Genomic DNA, 20,315 nt, shown 5'->3' with positions numbered 1-20,315 from the left:
AAAATGTAATTCACATACTTTGTCAGTATCACAGAGTGATAATAGGTCACATAATAAGATTTACTGAAAGAACAACGAGAAGACTCAATGCTGCTTTCTATTTTAGTCTGCTGAAAAAAAGGGTTACTTTAGTACTAAGTTAGCTTCAGTGAATTTTCTCAAATAGTCAAGCCACTACAATGACAAGGCATTTGCAAGGAGCATTATACTCCCTTTACAATAAGCTCCCTGTAAGCAAGAATAGCTAACTATGCAAGAAAAGTTAAAGATACAGGGTTAGATTTTCAAGTTTTGTCTTTTACAAATAGGCAGTAATCAGTTCATTTAGAAAAAAGAAAATAATCTTTATTAAGCCTAACCAGGATTTCTATTTCCTGATATCCAGTGCCGCTGATAAGGTAACTCCCTGCAAGCTGTTTACTATGCGGTTCAAATTTCAGCTATGCAAGGATTTACCCAGAAGGTGTTCTACATAACTGAATCTTCTAAGTCATTCATGTTTGTCCATTACACAACAAACCATCATACATTTTAGACATTCTATAAACAGTTTTCTAAAACAACTTTACTATTTCCCAACTTTCTTAGGAAAAAAGTCGTAACTTAGTTTAACCATTTTCTACAGAGGAGTCGCAAAATAAGCATGAATTCTAGAGAGGTCCTGGTACACCCTGATTTTATACTGTCTCATCTCTCTTTTTCTCTTCTTCTCTATTCCCCATAGCTGGTTTTTAAATGATTAAAGTTACCATAATCTTCCCTCAGAAGGCTCTCTTGGCTAACTTCCACAATGTAACCTCTATCCCTTCTTCCTTAGGAATTAGCGTCAACCTGCTAGTTCTAGCTTTTCTATCCTTTCTGTAACATTACTCTCTCACCATCTAACAGATGATCTAACAGCATATTCTTCATATCGCCTGCTTGTCTGATATAAAGAGGTTAGAAATAAAAAAATAAACAATACTAATGTGCTCTAATATACATAAAGTCTAACAGTGTACCTGACTGTGATTGTACTATATGAAAATAAGTGTTAAGCACACATTTTTATATGACAAATCAATGCCAGTGAACATATGAATTGGAGTTTATATTCCTGGGGGTATCAGAAGGAGTCATAGCACAAAGACATAGGCTGGTGTGGTGGGACATGCGTATAATTCAGTACACTCGTGATTTTTCTGTCTCAGAAATCGTAAGTGTAAGCCCAGCCTATGCAATTTAGTGACTGAGACCCTGTCTCAAAATAAAAATTAAAAATAGGCTGGGGATGTGGCTCAATACAAAGACCCTGGGGTCAATTTCCAGTAACATAAAACAAAACAAAACAAAGCAAAACACTCTGAAATCATAACACAAACATAATTTTGTCTGGTTATTCATCAGGCTAATACAACAGGACTCTGAAAGGCACTGAGAATTAACAAAACCATCAGAAATATTAATAAACCCACTGCACATAAAATTCCAGAAAATCTAAATTTTAGTCTCTCTATACATAATCTGAACAAATCATGAAATTATCTCATTTTTTTCAACTTGTTAAGTGTTAGTAACAGACTATAGTTTAAAAAAAATTCTGCCTAAAAAAAATCTTTTTTTTAAATTATGTAAGCATTTTTATTTATAAAATAACAAAAATTTGTGAAGAGATCAGTTTATCGTTATTGTGAAAATGGTCTTGGTATATGTGAGAAACATTATATACTTTGAGGACAGCATTCAGAACTATTAAGACAAAAGACAAACTATAATTTTAAACTCAATCTTGATTTAATGAAAAGACTATATAAATTATTGCCTGGAATGCATTTAGCATGAACTCAGCTTCTACATAAACATAAAGCATTAAAGAGTACAAAAGATGTTGGAGCTCGGGCCTGGAGATTTAGCTCAGCGGCACAGCGCTTGCCTAGCAAGCACGACATCGTGAGTTCGATTCCCAGTACCAGAAGAAAAAAAAAAAAAAAAAGATGTTGGAGCTCAATAAGCCCATACCTAAGTTTTAACTGTAAAACTTCAAGGACATTTTATTCTTATATATTAGCTGTCTTCTGAGACAAGCTGATTTTATCACTGAGACTTAAGGCCACTCTCTGACTCTTGCATGAATTCTTATATGGCCAGTAACAGTGGCATCTGGTCCCTAGTGAATTTCTGCCTAAAAAATCTGATGACTTGTTTTTGTCTATCAAAGTTCCTATGACTTAAGTTTTATAAAAACTACTTTAAACCATCAAAGATTAGGTGACTGCATAAGAGACAACTCAATCCTCTTGGTTTCAACAGCTTCTCATTGCTCGGAGTTGATTTCAGATGGAAAAAGAAATGTGAGATGTATCTGAGTAAGAAACACTTATGTTACTTGCAAGTTTTCCTGATAGAGAAGAAAACAAAAAAGATACTTAAAACACTGGGCCTGTTAATCTATGGGACTTAAGTTAATTACCACTTTATTTCTGGTTAGGACAAAAACTACTGCTTTAAAAGAAAGCAATCTGTGTTTTAAAGAAGAAGGTGAGAGGCTGGGGATTTAGCTCAGCGGCACAGAGCCTGCCTGGCAAGCGTGAGGTCATGAGTTCAATTCCCCGTACGGGAAAAAAAAACGGAAAAAAAAAAAAGAAGAAGGTGAGCAAGGACAAAGTAGCTCCAGGAAAGAAAAGGACAACTCCAAAAAGTCACTTCTTTTGTGTTCCTCACACACCCAGCCCAAAGCTTCCTGGATAATGTATTTCCACAGTCCTGCAATGAAACTATATGCATAACCGAAATTCTCAAATAAAAACTTCAAAATCTGTCTAATGGCATCTGCAACCAAGTCTGAATCACTAAGGTACAGCCAGTTATTCCAGTAGGTAAAAGAATCATGAAATAACACGCATACTCTTTCTTCTTTTGATCTTGGATCAAATAAATTATTCTGCTCAGCTCTGTAAAACAGAGTGAGTTAGAGCACTGTGAAAACCTATTATTGGTGAATGCTACACAAAGAGTACGTGCTTGATCCATACCTTGTTTTAACTCCAGACCTTCAGGTTGTTTGTTCTCTCTCAAGGATGATGCAGAATCTATACAAGAGTCTTGGCTGAGGAAGGAAAATGAATAAAAATGACTTTTAAAACTATATTCAACCAAATATTTACTGCCCACGTTCCCAGAATTAAGTCAGGTACTTGGGAAGACACAATGAATTCTTCTGAGCCCCAGGGAACCACATAGCATACTTGCAGACTCAGAAACATGTATGCAGGTATCAGAGGAAAACAACACACTGCTATCTATTTAAGCAGTGTATCTCTCTGTAAAAGCAAGGGCCAACCTGGAAGGAATAAGGAGGTAATTTTTCCTTGCTTCCAGTACTCTGCAGGATAGCTGATGAGAGAAATCACAATTCTCAGCAGTATCCAATAATATTTCAAGTTCTACTGTTAAATTTAATGGGCATTTTGCATTCAAATTACTTTATATTCATCTAATTTCATACCTCAAATGCTTTGATGTCTAAAGTCTGTGGAAAGTACATATTTTATATGTAATATACATATGTAATCAAACTAAATGGATTAAATGTAAGATCATGAAGCAAGTTTCAATTCACTATGCTCTGCAAAAGAGCTACAAAATACACTGACGCTTCAGTATATTTAGTATAAGCTGGTAAGCGGCATTATACCATATTGACAATGATGCTAAAAACACTTTAAAGCAAAAAAAAATTCAGTAAACTAATTGTAAATATTCAAATGAGGAGAGACTATTTTATTCAAAAGATGTACCTATTGCCTTATAAGGATTTTTATACACACCCTCAGCAATAAATATTTAAGCAATTTTCCTGCCCACAAAACTACATACTTCCATCCAGTTAATACTAATAACTCATTTCAATAAATGAAGGATTAAAAAAGAGACGTGATCATTTCCTAGTAAAGTTTATATAATATTATTTCTAGTTAATATATTGGGGATGTATACATTGATTTTACATTAAAAATTCACTGCTACAAGCATAAAAACAGGGATTACAAAATTATTTGACTTTGGTATTAAGACATCTGGGAGATTTAAAATTACCATGTGAACATTTTTTTAGACTTCTCTGCTATCTAGCACCTACTCAGGTATTATTTTTCAACAAAATGACTGGCAGATCCCAAGGAGGACATCAACCATTCTCCTTGACAATCCAGAACAGAATTAGAGAACTGTGCAAGGAATAAATTTAAAATGTGCTACCTAAACTTTCTGGTCAACTTTTGATTTTTTACCTACTTTGGATATTAACTAGTATCATCATTTAAAGAAAATGCTCACTTTTATACATCCTCACCTGGCACACAAATCTGTCTACATACATGCATCTAAATTTCCCCCAAGAAGTATTGAAATATCACATGGTACCCAGTTAATGTGTATAATTTTGGAGTTTTTCTGTATCAGTTAAAAATAAACTTAATTAAAATAAATTTACAAACATAACTTCAACAGCATTATCATAATGACCTACGTAACATGCTAGGGAAGGCACAGACACGTCACCTAATACACCAGCTGACAATGTGTCACCCACATCATGAGGGATTATCAGACACACGCAAAATGGCGAGGAGTAATACTCTAGTTAGTGCGGTCAATGTCAATGCTGTGAAAGGTAGAGGGGCTGGCATATAGCTCAGTGGTAGAGTACTTGCTTAGTCTGTGTAGGGCTGTTTGAGCCCCAAAACTTCAAAAAAAAAATATCAAAAGACTTATGTCTGTGGAAATATTCCAGATTAAAGGAGTTACCATAGATAAAGTTCAAAACCACTGAGCTAGGGGGAAAAACTGACATTAATGAATTGAAAGACTGAAATAATAACAACAGATAAAAGTGTTTTATCAATATTAAATTTCCTTAAGTTGCTATTCATGGTTATACCACAGAATCTCTCTACCCTTTGGAAAAACACAATGAAGCATTCGGGGCAAAGTGACATTATGTATATAACTTAGCCTCAAATTTTTCACAAAATTATACACATGTATATATAAAAAGATGTGAATGGGATAAAAGTTTATCAGGCAAATCTAGATAAAGCCTATATAGATGTTTCTTGTGATATTATTCATGCAACATTGTAGTAAGTATACAAGTTATTTCCAAATACAATTAAGTAATACTAATGTAATGCAATCTGGTCCAGGCCCCTTAAAAACCCTTCAAATAAAATTAGACTCCTCTATAAAAACCATCTGCTGTCAAAATAATTTATAAACCATGAGCAATGTGAACTTATATGGAAGTCTCTTTTATCTTAAGTTTGGCGTGATCAGGCTATGGAAGTTACCAAATAGAAAGGACACGTGCTGCCAAAGCCAGCGCCAAACGCAACTTCAGACAGTAGATACAGAGCTCCACCCTGTGGCCAGAAAGGGAAAGCCAGATGTTTTTCCATCACTATTACTTGAAATAAAACAAAACAACCAGCAATAGGTTTTCAATCATTTAAAATTTAAAAATCAATACTGAGTTATTTTTCTAAGATGCAGGCTTTACAACTAAAATGACCACATAGTTCCAGAGTTCCCTAATCTGCAGATCTTCATTAAACAGCATAAAACCAAGATATTTACAAAAAAGGGAGAATCTTAAAGTGCAAGAAAACAATATATACAGGCCTTTCTATTTCTAGTTTTAAGAAAATAAAAGTTTACTCTCAGATGATAAAATATAGAATTAAAAGTAGAACAATTACAATTTATATTTAAATATTTCTATCAAATGCTTTAAGTAATAATTTTATAACAAATAACTAGTGAAAGAGGAGTGAGGAAGAGGGAAAGAAAAGACTGCCAAAGCTAGAGTGGATTAAAAATATTTCAAGAATCTTTGTTTCTTTCCATTTAAAACAAAAGAATAAACCATTTCTTATTCTAACTGTTCTCTCATCGGCAATGCAGTATGTATGTATTATGTATGTGTGTATTTACCTATTTTGGGGGGTACTGGGAATTGAACTCAGAACTTGCACTTGCCAGGCAGGTACAAGTTCCTGACCCAGTACAGTATTCTTTAAAGCAACTATATCCCTATATCCCTGACCCAGTACAGTATTCTTTAAAGCAACTTAACTTACAAGAATGATCTTGAATTATAAGGAAAACAATTATTTCTATATTTATCCCTAAATTTAAGTTCTCAAACCAACATCAGTCCAACTTTTTGTTTTATCCAAATACAGTTAGTTATCCACTTTCTTTCCTTTTTTTTTTTTTTTCTTTAACTCACTTTGTAGCCCAGGCTGGCCTAGAACTTATAGCAATCCTCCTGCCTCAGCCTCCCAAGTATTGGGACTAGTGGGATTATACGCATGGGCCACCATACATGGCCTTCCACTCTCTTTTCTTATAATTCCATGTACTTTTTAAAATCAAGTGGTACAGTGGGAAAATCTGTGAGACTTAAGAACAACCCTATGTGCCAAGTGAGGTGCCTGTAATCCCTGTTACTAAGGAGGCTGAGAGAAGACGAACATAAATTCAGCACAGTTGAGCAACTTAGTAAGACTGTCTCAAAATAAAAAATTTAAAAGGGCTGGAAATGTAGTGCTGTAGTAGAGAGCTCCTGGGTTGAATTCCCAGTACTGCAAAAAAGAACAATCACAATTGGGAATTACAAAAGCTTTAAAAGGTATTTCTAAATGTGGGATGTTATAGCTTGTGTTTAGATGTGCCCCCAAAGCCTCAGGTAGTCACAGGTGGAGCTTTTCAGAGGTGGCTGGGTCTGGGGTGTGTACTGCTCGAATTAAATGCACAATGCTGGGATCAGGGATGTGTAATTCCTAAATTAGTCAAGTGATTGGCTCGACGCAGTTCTGGGTGTGAGCGCTGCCCGCCCTAAAGCCTTGTAGTCTGGACACAATATAAAGGGACAGAAAGAATCTGTCACTTGCTGCTGCTGTTGCTTTGCTGCCTTCTGCAGGCCAAGGACTGACTGCTTCTCCTCTGCAAAGCCCCTCGGCCACGCCACCCTACCTTGGACTCAGCCAACTACGGGACTGAAACTTCTACCAACGGAGCTAAAGAAACCTTTCCTCCCTTAAGTTTTCGGTGTTGAGTATTTTGTCTTGGGAACAAGAAAAGTAACCAAGACAAGGGAGGGAGGGGGGTCTATTTCTCATCCAAATGAAAAACTCTAAGAAACTATCTCAACAAAAGGATAGAGAGGACTGTGCTAGTGTGAGTCTTCTCATTTTGGCAAAAGACAAGTCACAAAGAACCAGGTGAACTGGCACAATAAAAGGTATGACCCTAGAGCCTCTCCACTCGAGAATGAAAAAAAGAAGCCAAACCAAGCCAGCCTGGCCTTCTACTACTAAATAACATACAGGCTGTGTAGAGTGGCACATCCCAGGCTAAGACGGGAGGGTCCCAAGGCCAGCCCGGGCAACTTAACAAGACTCTGTCAAAATCAAATGATTACAGAGTAAAGTAAAATAAACTAAGAGTAGAATAAAACTAGACTAGAACAGAATGAAATAAAGGGCCTGTGAATGTAGCTCAGTGATGGAGTATTTGCCTGGTATGGGATAGGCCCCGAGATCACTGCCCAAAAACCTGATCCACCAATTCTAGTTATTTATCTTTCTCATATACTCACAAAAAGATCAAGGTTTACATATACAGGTATACATACAGACAGAGAGGGAGAGATCAATTATACTAACAAACAATAGTAAATAATTTATAATGTCCATTAACAGACTGTTTTTGTTTACGTGAAAGAGTGGAACAGTATACATACAAAGCCTCATGCAAAAGGCATAAGGAAAAAAATTAAATAGAAAAAAGTACAAGACAGTTTGGTATGCTACCATTTGTGTGAGAAAATATGACATGCACATAAATTTGTAAATGTACGGAATATTTCTAGGAGGACACATGTTTACTGTGGTTGTTCATAGGAAAAAAGGCTGGGAAACTGCAAAAAGGAGAGGCTCTCACTACGTCCTTTTAAGAACACTTACACTGCGTGCATGTATTTACAATTCAATTACATACTGTATTTCCCCAAACATAAGACCAAGTCTCATATTAATTTTTGCTCCCAAAGGAGCCATAAAGCCTATTTTCAGAGGATGTCTTCTTTTTTCACATACAAGTTGCATACTTACTCAAATACGGCCATGTCATCTTTTGGAAGGCGGTCCTAACTCTCCAAACCCCCAATTCCGGCCTGAATTTCTTAGACTCCATTTCCTAGGAAGCCACTGGCTCCAAGTTCTCGTGTCCAGCAACGGAGAACAGAGCTCTCCTTACATGTGCACTTCCTGCCCACGGAGCCTGCTCGTAGTGCACGGGCAACTCAGCTGTCAATGACTCTAGCCCATGAATTCTCCACCCGAGTCACAACCTCTTGCAGGCTGGCTTCACAAAGTTTCTACTAAATCAAGTGTTAACTGAAGACTTATGAGAGGCCGGGCGCGGTGGCACAAGCCTGTAATCCCAGCACTCGGGAGGCTGAGGCAGGAGGATCGTTGCGAGTTTGAGACTAGCCTGGGCAACAAAGTGAGCTCAAGGCCAGCCTGAGTGGCATAGCAAGACCCTGTCTCAAAAAGACAAAAAAAAAAAAAAAAAAGAGAGAGACTTATGAGACAGGAGTGGCAACAAAAATGATGACAGTTAAGAATGATGTCCACTCAGTGACAGGAGTCACTGGTAAGGAGGTAATATGCTATTTTTGACAACCCTTAGGCTGTAACTACTTGTTAGATCCTTCTTGCGTATCTCTGTCTTCCAAAAACCACTTTGAAGATACCACCACGTATTACAGCAGCCATTGATATTTTCTTACGAATCTGTCCATAACTCTGCAATGTTTGTATTGTTCCTATCCTATTTCGTAAATGGATGCATGTTTATTATTATGTGTTTCCTACAACAATCATTCATAATAGTTAATGATTATTCAATAGGTCACTCATGTATAACTCTATTTTCTTTAGAAGCCACTTTGAAGATACCAAAGTATAGTACAACAACTATTGATAATCTCCTACCTCTTTTGTCTGTAACTCACTATCATTTGTCTGTTTTCCTGAGAAACTATCTTGTAGATAACAATATGTAAGACAATAATCATTGATAATTTCCTACCACTTTGTCTGTAATTTGGTAAGCCCCCCCATTATTATGTTATCCTTCTTTTACTCTTTAAAATAAAAAAAAAAAGAATGATGGTCCAGCCAGGTGTGGTGGAATACGCCTGTAATTCCAGCAGTCGGGAGGCTGAGGCAGGACGACCGTTGTGAGTTCATGACCAGCCTGGGCTACAAAGTGAGCTCAAGATCAGCCTGAGCCTGAACTGCATAGAGAGACCCTGTCTCAAAAGAACCAAAAAAAAAAAAAAAGAATGATGGTCCACACAAAAGTGACAAAAACTTTGTGGCCCCAAATTCAGAAAACATTTCATTTCGGTAAGTGCATTAAGTACATCCGTTATACGAGTTATGAAGATTCATATCAGACACAACCACATCTGCTCATTTTCAAGTGTATACATTATTCGTGCATTGCGTTTATGCTGACTTCTTTCAGTAATAAGTTTCAAGTTCATCTGTTTACACAGGCGTTTATCTCTCGTCCAAAAGGGCCAACTTGGGTACTTACAAATAATTATAATTTACATTATTATTTATTTTAAGTATTAATATCAATAATTATATGTAATTATGTATTATTATTTCATCATTTAATATGTCCGTATATTGTAATGGACTACTAAATTTGTCTGTATAGCTGATGATCTTAACTGGAGCTTATTTTCAGAGCAGCACTTGTGTTAGGAACATCCTGAGAAAACCACACTATGGTTTATTTTCCACTTAGGTCTTATTTTCTAGAAAACGTGGCAAGATGCTAAATAAGAGACACTAGATACATGAAGACAAATGTTCAGCCTAGTGTAGGTGTAATATTTCTGAATGGAAGAACATACAAGAAATGTGCACAGTGACTGCTTTTGAAGCAGGGGAGCTAAGTGAGTCCTGGACCATCTCTACCATGACGACCCCCACACACAGCACACACGCATGCGCGTGCACACAAACACACACCAGGTCTGTGAGCTGAATTCAAATGGGCTACGAACTTGTATGAGATATTTGTTTCCTATAGCTGCTATAACAGATAACAACCACAACAAGAAAAATGTATTCTCTCTCAGCTCTGGAGGCCAGAAGGCCAAAATCAGTATCACTAAGCCAATACCAATGTATCAGGAGGGCCACACTCCCCCCCACACTTTAGGAAAAACTGTTTCTTTGCCTCTTTCAGCATTTACAGCTATACTCTTTCTATTCCCCAGTTCACAGTCCTTCTGCCACCTCCAAAGTCAACAGTGCAGCCTCTCTCCCGGTTCTGCTTCCCTACGCTCTATCATGCAGTGTCTCCGTCAGAAACTCCTTCCGCCGCTCACCTCCCCTCATGACAACGTCTGACCCATGCAGGGCCGACCCAGAGAGTCCTGGAAAAGCTCTCCATCCCAGCGTAACACTGAGTCACACCTGTACACTCTTGTGCAGACATACTACTTACAGATCCTAGGGACCACGACGTAGCTACCTTTGAGGGGGTTCACTCACCCCACCACAGACAGAGAAAATCATACCTGCATTTCAGAAAATCTTAGTGAAATTAAACGTTTTCTTCAGGTATTACCAGTATCTGTGATTCTGACACCAGCAGAAATCACAGAAATCTTTCCATAATACAACTGCCATCCACATCCAAAATATTGGTTATATTTATCTTTACTTTAAAATTATGAAAGTTATTACAATTGCTACAACTTATTAATGATTACACATATATCTATGCTATGAAGTATTTTATTAACCATTTCAAAAATTGATTTCCTTTGTGATTAATCTATAAATTAAAATCTTAAAAACATTATTCTGGGAAAGGACCTATACCAGTGGAGGCAAACCTGTGCCACAAATGCCTCAGCTGGCTCGCTGTTATAACTGAAAGCTCTAAAAGGTTCTCCATCATTAACTATAGGTTTCACTGGACTTCCCAAAAAGGATCTTTGGCACATAGGAAACTTAAAAGTACTGCTTTGGAGAAGAGAAAAAATAAAACAAACAAACAAACCCACGATGACAGAAGGTGTGTGGAGTAAGAAAGGGAGGTGAAGTTCAAAGGGTGTGGGGGCTGCAGGGATGTGGGACAGGTTCTCTATGTAGGCCAGGCTGGCTTCAAACTTCTAGCAATCCTCCTGCCTCAGCCACCTGAGTGCTGAGATTACATATCATTGCCAGGTGGGGTTCAGCAAATGATAAATGTTCACACAACTGCAGCTGCTGCTCTCAAAAAGAAAACTGATCAAGCCAGAGGAATAGTCCAATAATTCTCAAGAATAGTGTCTGGGGATTTAGCTCAGTGGCATATTGCCTGCCTGGCAAGTGCAAGGTCATGAGTTCGATTCCCAGTCTGGAAAAAAACCAAAACGAAAAAAAAATCTCAAGAATAAACATCTTACTGCAAAGCAATCATCAAACCTTCTACATTTACATACTGTTCTTTTGTTGTACCTTCTCTAATGTACCTAACCTGACTAGAAACAACTTGTTCTGAAGGGTGGAGTAACGTGTACATTATTTAAGAAACCTAATTATTACACTAGATTAATTCAGTATAACTAGTAAAAGTTCCTTGTAAGTAAGTAGTAACTAGTAACTAGATGAAACCAATTTTGCTCTTTTAACCATATTATGTTTTACACCACTCACATTTTAGATTCATAAGACAACTTAAAAGGCAATTTAAAGATAACTCTTAACTGTTTGCTTTACAAAACAATTCCGTACAAATCTACTAGTAAATATTCTAGTAAGAATAAAGTGGTTCAATTTGGTACGATTTTTTTCTAAATATAAGGCCTACTTAGGAGTATCTTATCTTCTAAAAAATTATTTAAAATTAGAATTTGATAGCTAATTTAAAACATTTCCTTCCTCTGTAACAGCTAGAAGTAATAGTTCCACAACATTCATATATAACCTATTTTGTACAACTTGAAAATCTGAATTTTTTAATATCTTGATCTTCTAAAACTATGATATTATCTCAATACTGCTTATTATCCACAGAGAAACACTTAATTTCCACTGACACTCCTCTCAGTATCACTCAATAAAAGCACATTCATTTAAAATTCATATAAAGATATGCAGAGAAAGCAATTCTAAAACATAGCTAAGATTTCCCTAAAGTGTATGTACTTTCATTCTTTACGTATAAAACCTCAATCCTGATTATTTCATTACACTGTTCAAAACTTAAATTTCATTATAAGCACATTCTTTAGAGCATAACCATTTAACATTTTAGGCGAACTACCTGTTCTCATTTAAGTGCCATTTTAACTACAATAAAGCTTCTCCGCCAACCCAATTGTTAATGGAGATAGCACTCTAATTCCACACCTCCATGTTACCTTATTTTCTTAGAAGTGTTGGTTCTGCTAAGCAATTTATCTTCACCTATAGCTTTTAAAAGTCTTGTCACAATTCCTAAGAGTTTTAAAACAATACAACTAAAATTTTTAGACTACCTGCTATGTAATATACACAAGCTCAACTGCTTCCCAAAGGAGATATGCCATCCTTTACTTTTTCTAAAATCAAGATATTCAAAAACCACAGCAGATGTACAAGGGGTGATGGAAAACTACAGTGAATATTTATATTTCTAAAAATCTATTATAGTAACAGACACACTGCCAATGCCCCTCCAGCATTCCCCCTTCCTTTGAGCATACTTCCTCCACTGCTGCTGGCACTTTCTGAATCAGTGTTGATCACCCTTCTGATTTACAAGGGATGATCAACACTACAGTGAGTGCGGCTCTCAAGTGCCATCGAAAGAAAGGCAAGCTCACTAAAACCATAACGGCGTGTCCTCCTCTGCCTCACCCACCAGGTCTGGCACCATGTGCCTCCGGCTCTTCCCTCTAATCAAAAGGACCACAAGAGGTAAACATCTCGAACAGATCCAGGATATGGAGGCAGTCACAACAGCACAACTAGACATTCCGAAAAGGACTTCCAGAGAGCCTTCAGAAAGTGGCAAGAACAATGAGCTAAGTGGTTCAAAGCAAGAGTATTTTAAGGCAAATTAATGGCACTATATCTTTTACTATAATAAAATGTTTAAAATGTAAATATTCACCATATTTTTCAATCACATTCTGCATCTTCACAGTTCCTAAATCTCATTCCCATTCAAAATTTTTATAAATTAAAATCATTACTAATTCCAAGTTTCAAATAAGCACATGTTCAAAAAAATTTATAACTACTTTTTGTTGTTATTCTGGGTAGTAAAAAAACTATTTTAAGGTATAAGTAAGCACATAATCTCTCAAACAACAGCAGAGATCAGAGACGTGCGGAGAAAAAACATGCATCTGGAAGCCGACTTTAAAGGAGAAAGACAATCTGAATGTATAAAGCTGGCAATGTGAGGAGATAATGTAAAACTGTACAGATAATTTTAGAAACTTTGTAATTTGTGTATAAACATTTCTGTGTATTTCTATACCTTAAAATCTTCAACAGGCTATAAGACAACTAATACATATTAAATATCGTACATACAAATATATGGGCTTCGTATTGAAAGATACCAGATTACAGCATTTTAGACAAGTCTATTAATGTTAATTCCTTTCCGATTAAAAATTATAATAAAGGAGTATAGGCTGCCCATCAAAAGAAACCATCAGACTTTTCATGTACTTTTTTTTTTAAACGTACTGGGTATCACATAGTTTTAATAATATAGATTGCTTTATATAGACTGTGAAACAATTTTTGTTCATTAAAATTGGGATTAAACTAAAGTGTGTGCCTGAGGGCAATAAAAAACTAACACTGATAAAATTATTCCCAAAGCCAACCTCTGGCCTTTATGTATTTTCCTTTCAGTCGGTGTGATTTTACAGGTATTATACATTAAATATTCAGGAAAGTAAACTATTTTGTAACACAATGAAATATGTCATACAAAGTACCAGCACTAGCATCTCGGAAATTTTGCCCTCACAGGAAAAGGTGCCTTACCAAGTTGCATGATGTTTCAAGCAATTTTGAAATCCAGATTTTGATATATTGTCATTGGGTTTTTAAATTCTAAAAATAGGGGTTGGGGATATAGCTCAGTGGTACAAGCACCTGCTTGGCAAGCACAAGGTCCTGAGTTCGATTCCCAGTACCAAAAATATATATATATATAAATAAATAGATAAATAAATGCTAAAAATCATTTCAAAAAATTTAAAATGTTCAGATCAAACAAAATCCCTCTACGGATGGCTTTAGGCAACAATCTGTAGCTTTGGCTTACTGCCTAGGTTTCAATGAAGTACACTGTAGTAGTCATCAGTTGACCCTGTAACAACTCATAATTTAGTGGCTTAAAACAAAATATATTCTCAAATAGTTCTGGAGGTCATAAACCTGAACTGGGTCTTAAGAGAACCAGAATCAAGGTAGAGGCAGCACTGAATTTCTTTTAGAGGCTCTGAGAGAAAAATCCATTTCCTTATTTTCTCCAGCTCCGTAAGGGCCACCAATATACCACAGTTTATGGCTTCTTCCTCCACTTTCAAAGCACTTCACTGCCTGTTATGGTTTGTGTCCCCCAAAGCCTTAGGCAGTCACGGGGCAGACTTCTAGAGTTTGTGATCGATTCACGGCCCAAGGCTGAGATGAAGGGTGTGAGTGCGACACTCACCCTAGGGCAGGTAGCCTGCATACAATGTAAGGGATAGAAAGAGGCTCATCTCTCTCTCCCTTCTCTCTCTTGCTGCTTTTGCTATGTTCCACCACCATGAACTGTGGCCCCTCTGCCATGCCACCCTGCCTTAGAGCTAGCCAATTATGGACTGAAACCTCTGTGAGCTAAATAAACCTTTCTTCCTTTAACCTTAGGTGTCAGGTATTTTGTATCAGGAATGAGAAAAAGTAACTAAGACACAGCCATCTCTGCTTCCATCCCTGAATCCAACTTCACTTAATATTCAGATTGTTATCTCTTGCTTGCCAGGTCCATATGCTGAATTTATGATAAGACTGCTTCCCAATAACCCCACTGTAAACTACAAATATTTTAAATCAAAAATGTCTTTAAAACACCTGATCTACCAAACAGCAGAACTTAGCCTACCTTAAACATGCCAAACCATTTTTGTTAGCCAACACTGGAGCAAAATTATTTATAAGACTGCATCTCATCTACAAGAAAGCCTGTTTTATCTAGTAATTTTATTTTTAACTGATACATAAAATACATAATAGGGTACTATATGATGTTTCCATACACATACACATTGTGTAATATTTAAATCAGGTTAAACACATCTACCTCATCAAACACCTACTATTTCTTTGAAGTAAAACCACTCAGAATCCTTTCATCTAGCTTTTTGAAATACATAGTACATAACCGTTACCTACTGTCACCCTACTATACAACTGTACACCAAAACTTCTTACTCCTATTTAACTGTAACCTAGTAACCACTGATAAATCTTTCCCCATCTGTCCCTCCCATTTTATAATAGTGTTAAATAGCTTGTATAACGTATTGACTACTATACTAAAGATGAATACCAGAGCTCTCCTGCACTACAGTGAAGTGAAAGCACTGTTAAGTCAGGGACCGTACTTCTTCTAGATCTTCTGTCTGGTTACTGACTCTATGACATTTTAACAAACATTTTTAACCCAAATATGTATTTTTACGTTTCTGGGTTTTTAGTCTTATTTAAGAATCATGCCCCTCCACACCCACCATAGAGTTTTAAAGTACTGTACTCTGTTTTGGGGGGTTGTTATTTTTTGTCCCTTAGTAGTTTTACACTTTCTGTACTTCCTGTTAAATGCATTTGAGAATATATCCTGGGACTTTTGTTGCTGTGGTACTAAACACTAAACACAGTGCTTTGTGCATGCTACGCAGACATTGTACCTTCAAGCTACATCCCAGCCCTTTTTATTTAGAAACATGGTCTCATTACGTTGTCCAGCTGGCTCTGAATTGAGATTCTCTTGCTTCACCCTCCCAAGTAGCTGGGACTAAAGGCATGCACTCTCACACCTTGTCATAGTTTTAAACCTATTATAAATAGCGTATTTGCCAAACGTGGTGGTGCACACATATTCCCCAGGTACTTGGAGGCCGAGAAGGAAGGATCCCTTGAGCCTCTGAGTTAAGACCAGCACAGGCAACACAGTGAGACCTTATCAGAAGTACTACTGCTACTAAGTAAATAAAATATTTTTCCAATTCCCTTTCTAAGTGTTTCTACTAAAAGAGATTTTTTAACATACATCTTGTATAAAATCCATCTTATCAAATTCCAGTACTTTTTTAAACTATAGTCTCTCGGGTATTCTAGGTTTACAACCTCATAAATTGGAAAAAAAAGTTCATTTCTTCTTTTCTATAATTTATCCTAGTCTGTATTTGCTAGAACCTCTCAGAAACTGTTGAAAATTAATATCCACAACAGGCTTCCTATCTAGGTCTACACTTTAATTTACTATGTAGGTACTAGTGAAGTCTTAGACACATCATGTTTATCATTTCTAAGTGGTTTTCTACTGCATCATTTTTAAGCTACAGGTTAACTAGAAACCACTGCTCAAAAATTAACAAGTAAGACTCCATCAAACTATAAAGATTCTGCAAAGGGAAGGAAACTACAAAATGAAAAGTCACCCTACGAGTTAGAAGAAAATATTTACAAACCATGTGTCTGATATGGAGTTAATACAGTATCTAAAATATATATGGAATTCATATCACTCCATAACAAAAAACAGCCCAATTAGAAAATGGGCAAAGGACCTAAATAGACTTTTCTCCAAAGAAGACATACAGACAGCCAATAAATATATGAAAAGGGGCTCAATATCAACTAGTTATCTGGGAATTGCACACCAAACCAAGATGAGGTATTACCTCACACCTGTTAGGACAGTTTTCATCAAAAAGTAAAAGAGAAGTGTTGGCAAGATATGAAGAAAAAGGAGCCCTTGCATAGTGTTGGTAGGAATGTTTCATACAGCTGATATAGAAAACAGTATCAGATTCCTCAAAAATGAAAAACGAAACTATCATATGACCCAGCAACCTCACTTCAGGGTATATACACAAAGAAAATGAAATCAGTATTTCATGAAGATATCTGCACTTCCTTACTCAGTACAACCTTCCTCCTAATAACCAAGATATGCAGATAACCTATGTGTCCATTGGTGGGTGAGTAAACATGGATTATTCAGCATTTAAAAGTGAGAGCCTGCAAGGACAACTTGGATGAACCTAGAGGATATTATGTGAAATGAGCCAGATACAGAAAGACAACTAGTGCATGATCTCAATTATATGTGTAATCTTAAAAATAAATTGAAACAGTAAAATGGTGGTGGTGGGCAAACTACAGGGTACAAAGCTGCAACTGTGTAGGATGAGTAAGTATGAAAATCTAATATATAGTACAAGAACTATAATTAATAGTATCGTATTGTACACCTTGACTATGTGCCTTTGTGTGGTAAGACCATCTACAATTTGTGTGTTCTTATACCACACAAAATTTGGGTGTTCTTATCACTTAAGGTGATGAATAGGTAATCTGCTTGACTGTACTAGTCATTTCATAATGTGTAACAAGATATCATGTTGTACACCTTATCGACAACAAAAAAGATAGTTGAACATTACCAAAAAACGTTTTAGCATCTGTTTGTATGATCATGTAACTGTTTTCCTTTAACTTACTAATATGAAGTGTGTTAACAGATTTTGTAATTAAGTCTCCTTATAAATTCCTGCAGTAAATCCTTCTTGGACAACAGAATAATCATCCTCACTTGATATGCTGCTGGATTCTAAATACTAACACTTATAATTCTTACATCTAGAGGTCTCTACTCACAAGTAAGGGGGCCAATGATCCCCATTCAGTTTTCCTTGGTATTACTCACGAGATTTTGGTGTTAAAACCATGTAGGAATCAGAAAGTAAACTGAAGACCTTTTTGTCTTTTCCTATCATCTGGACTATTTTAAAACTTCAGTTCCTCATACTCAGTCACAGACACACACGCCACACTTTCCTAATGAAAACATGTACTTTCGCACAGCGACAGGTGGCTGCGCATCGCAGTAGCTGCGCCAAAGGAATACAGGAAGCAATCTTTGCATTCACCCACGTGACACAATGACCAGCAAGGTAATGGAGTGTAAACAGGTGAGTTTTACCCACATTACGTTCTATGTTACACCTTGTGCGTTTGTAATTTTTTTATTAAATGTTTTCTTCTAATTTCCTGTAGAATTAGCCAACTCAGCAAAACACTACATGCAAATCTGCTTTTCCAACTTTGGGAGGAGGTGGAAAGTGAGTCATCGGGTGACCTGGCTGCTGCTGCTAGGTTAGATCCTGCAAGCCGAAGACAGCAAGATATGACAGAGAAGTGCAGACTGGGGCCCCGGCCAGCGCTCGGTGCGCTCGCCACTGGACACCTGTGCAAGGAGCTGGGGCTGCAGCTACGAGGGCGAGCGCTAACCTGGAGCCAGGAAGAGAGGGCAAACCATAAGGGACACTGTCTGCGCCCCGCAGAGAGCTCTGAGAAGCAGCTGCGGGCCTCCTTCCACACCATCTGCTGGTTTTAAGCCCTCATCTTTGGATACTTCTTGCCAAGGTAAGCTTCAGGTTGGCAAAGAAGATAAAGTCACAGTTACGCTGCCACATGTCCCTGGATCCACACCACCAATGACTGTGTTCAAGGGGAACAATCGGCCTTACCAGAAAGACTGGGCTTATTATTAACCATGACTCTGGTGAATATGTACTGCAAAAGCTCAGTAGCAGCATTCAGGTCAAGAAGACAATCGCTGAGGGGAGCAGTAAAATCCAAGCCTGAGGGGATCAGCAGCCTACTTGTCCCCCACAGCCATCACGGCCACCTCTCCCTCCACCACCCATGCCGTTCAGGGCTCCAACAAAGCCTTCAGTCAGACCTAAAATTTCTCCCTTGAAGGACAACCTCTGGCCTGAACTGCAGCTCGATGACCTCCAGCAAGCTGAGGGCTGAAGCTGACACGACTGAGCAGATGAGCAGCAGCAGTGGGAGCAGCTCCTCAGACTGAGCGCTCCTCGGAAGTGATGACCACAGTTCCAGCAGTGGAGGGAGGACGACGGCCCGGCCTCTCCTCCACCGCCGTCACACCAGAGGCCCTACAACAGCAGGCCTGCCACCGCCAATGGAACCAGCCGGCCGCAAGGAAGCAGGCGGCTCATGAACACCCTCAGAAACGACTTGCGGGTGAGTGAATCTGGTAAGGACAGCAGTGATTATCCCTCCATCTTTCAAAATCTACTTCCTGGTGCAGAAATATGCTGCAAGACCAGGCTACTTTCACATGAGTCCATTGCCACAAGGAAAACGCTGTGGATCAGTGCATATAAGGAGTCCTTGGCTTTGGAACTCCCTGATATTCAAGTCTTTACCCTGGTGGTGATGGGTGATTTTCTTATGTAATTTTTGAATAATTTCCTATTGCAAAGTTTAAGTATATCTATAGAATAACACAATTATATTTCTATTTGACTAACATTTTTAATGAAAAGCAGACAAATAAATGTGCCTTGGGCTAGGTTACTCAAGGGTTATGTCTTCACCAGGTCAGTGACTGGGTTTTAAAACTCAGTAGCCACCAGTTTGGCTGAATAGTCTGCCCCAGTGAAACATTCTTTGAGAGATAAAGAGGAAGAGGATACCTCAAACACAGAAATATGTTACAGCCACTTTAAACAGCTGACGCGAAGTGGTAAGGAAGTTTGTCTGACCCAGCCTGACAAACCTGGGTAGAAGTGGAGTCCTGGAGTGTCAGCTGGGTTGGACACTGAAGATATTCTAGCTGAGCCCCTTATTTACAGGAAAGGGAAGCACACGGCTGGTTTATGACCATCCTTCCGTTCCCAGTCCATATTCCCTCTCTAGAGTTTCTCTTATTAGAATGAGAGATTTTCAGACATGCAACTTACAAAGTACATTCCATGTTTACTGGATTCAAAAAGACAAAAGTACCAGGCATTTCCAGCCAGAATTCAGATCCCAACAGTCCCCAAATGCGTTAGGCTCAGCGAGTGAGCAGAATAAGCCAGCAGCCACTGTGTTGATGCATGTGTCTCAGTTAAACTGAGGCTCTCTGTTCCATGTGGACCCATCCTAGGTGTCCTTCATGTAGTGAGC

At 37.7% G+C, this 20,315-nt stretch overlaps 1 protein-coding gene across 1 annotated transcript in view; it reads right to left on the bottom strand.

The window, feature by feature from the left end:
• The window catches only part of Caap1 (caspase activity and apoptosis inhibitor 1), a gene marked incomplete in the record, with an annotated part of 55,551 nt that overhangs the window by 21,738 nt on the left and 13,498 nt on the right, over positions 1–20,315 (bottom strand). Inside the window, 1 exon segment of the mRNA XM_013523025.1 lies at positions 3,012–3,085. Coding sequence (XP_013378479.1) covers positions 3,012–3,085 — 74 coding nt within the window.

The sequence above is a fragment of the Chinchilla lanigera genome, unplaced genomic scaffold, assembly GCF_000276665.1.
Source record: "Chinchilla lanigera isolate Chin_1 unplaced genomic scaffold, ChiLan1.0 scaffold00071, whole genome shotgun sequence".
In the NCBI taxonomy this organism is placed as follows: domain Eukaryota; kingdom Metazoa; phylum Chordata; class Mammalia; order Rodentia; family Chinchillidae; genus Chinchilla; species Chinchilla lanigera.
Note: the sequence above shows the minus strand (reverse complement) of the source record. Positions and strands in the feature narration are given on the sequence as shown.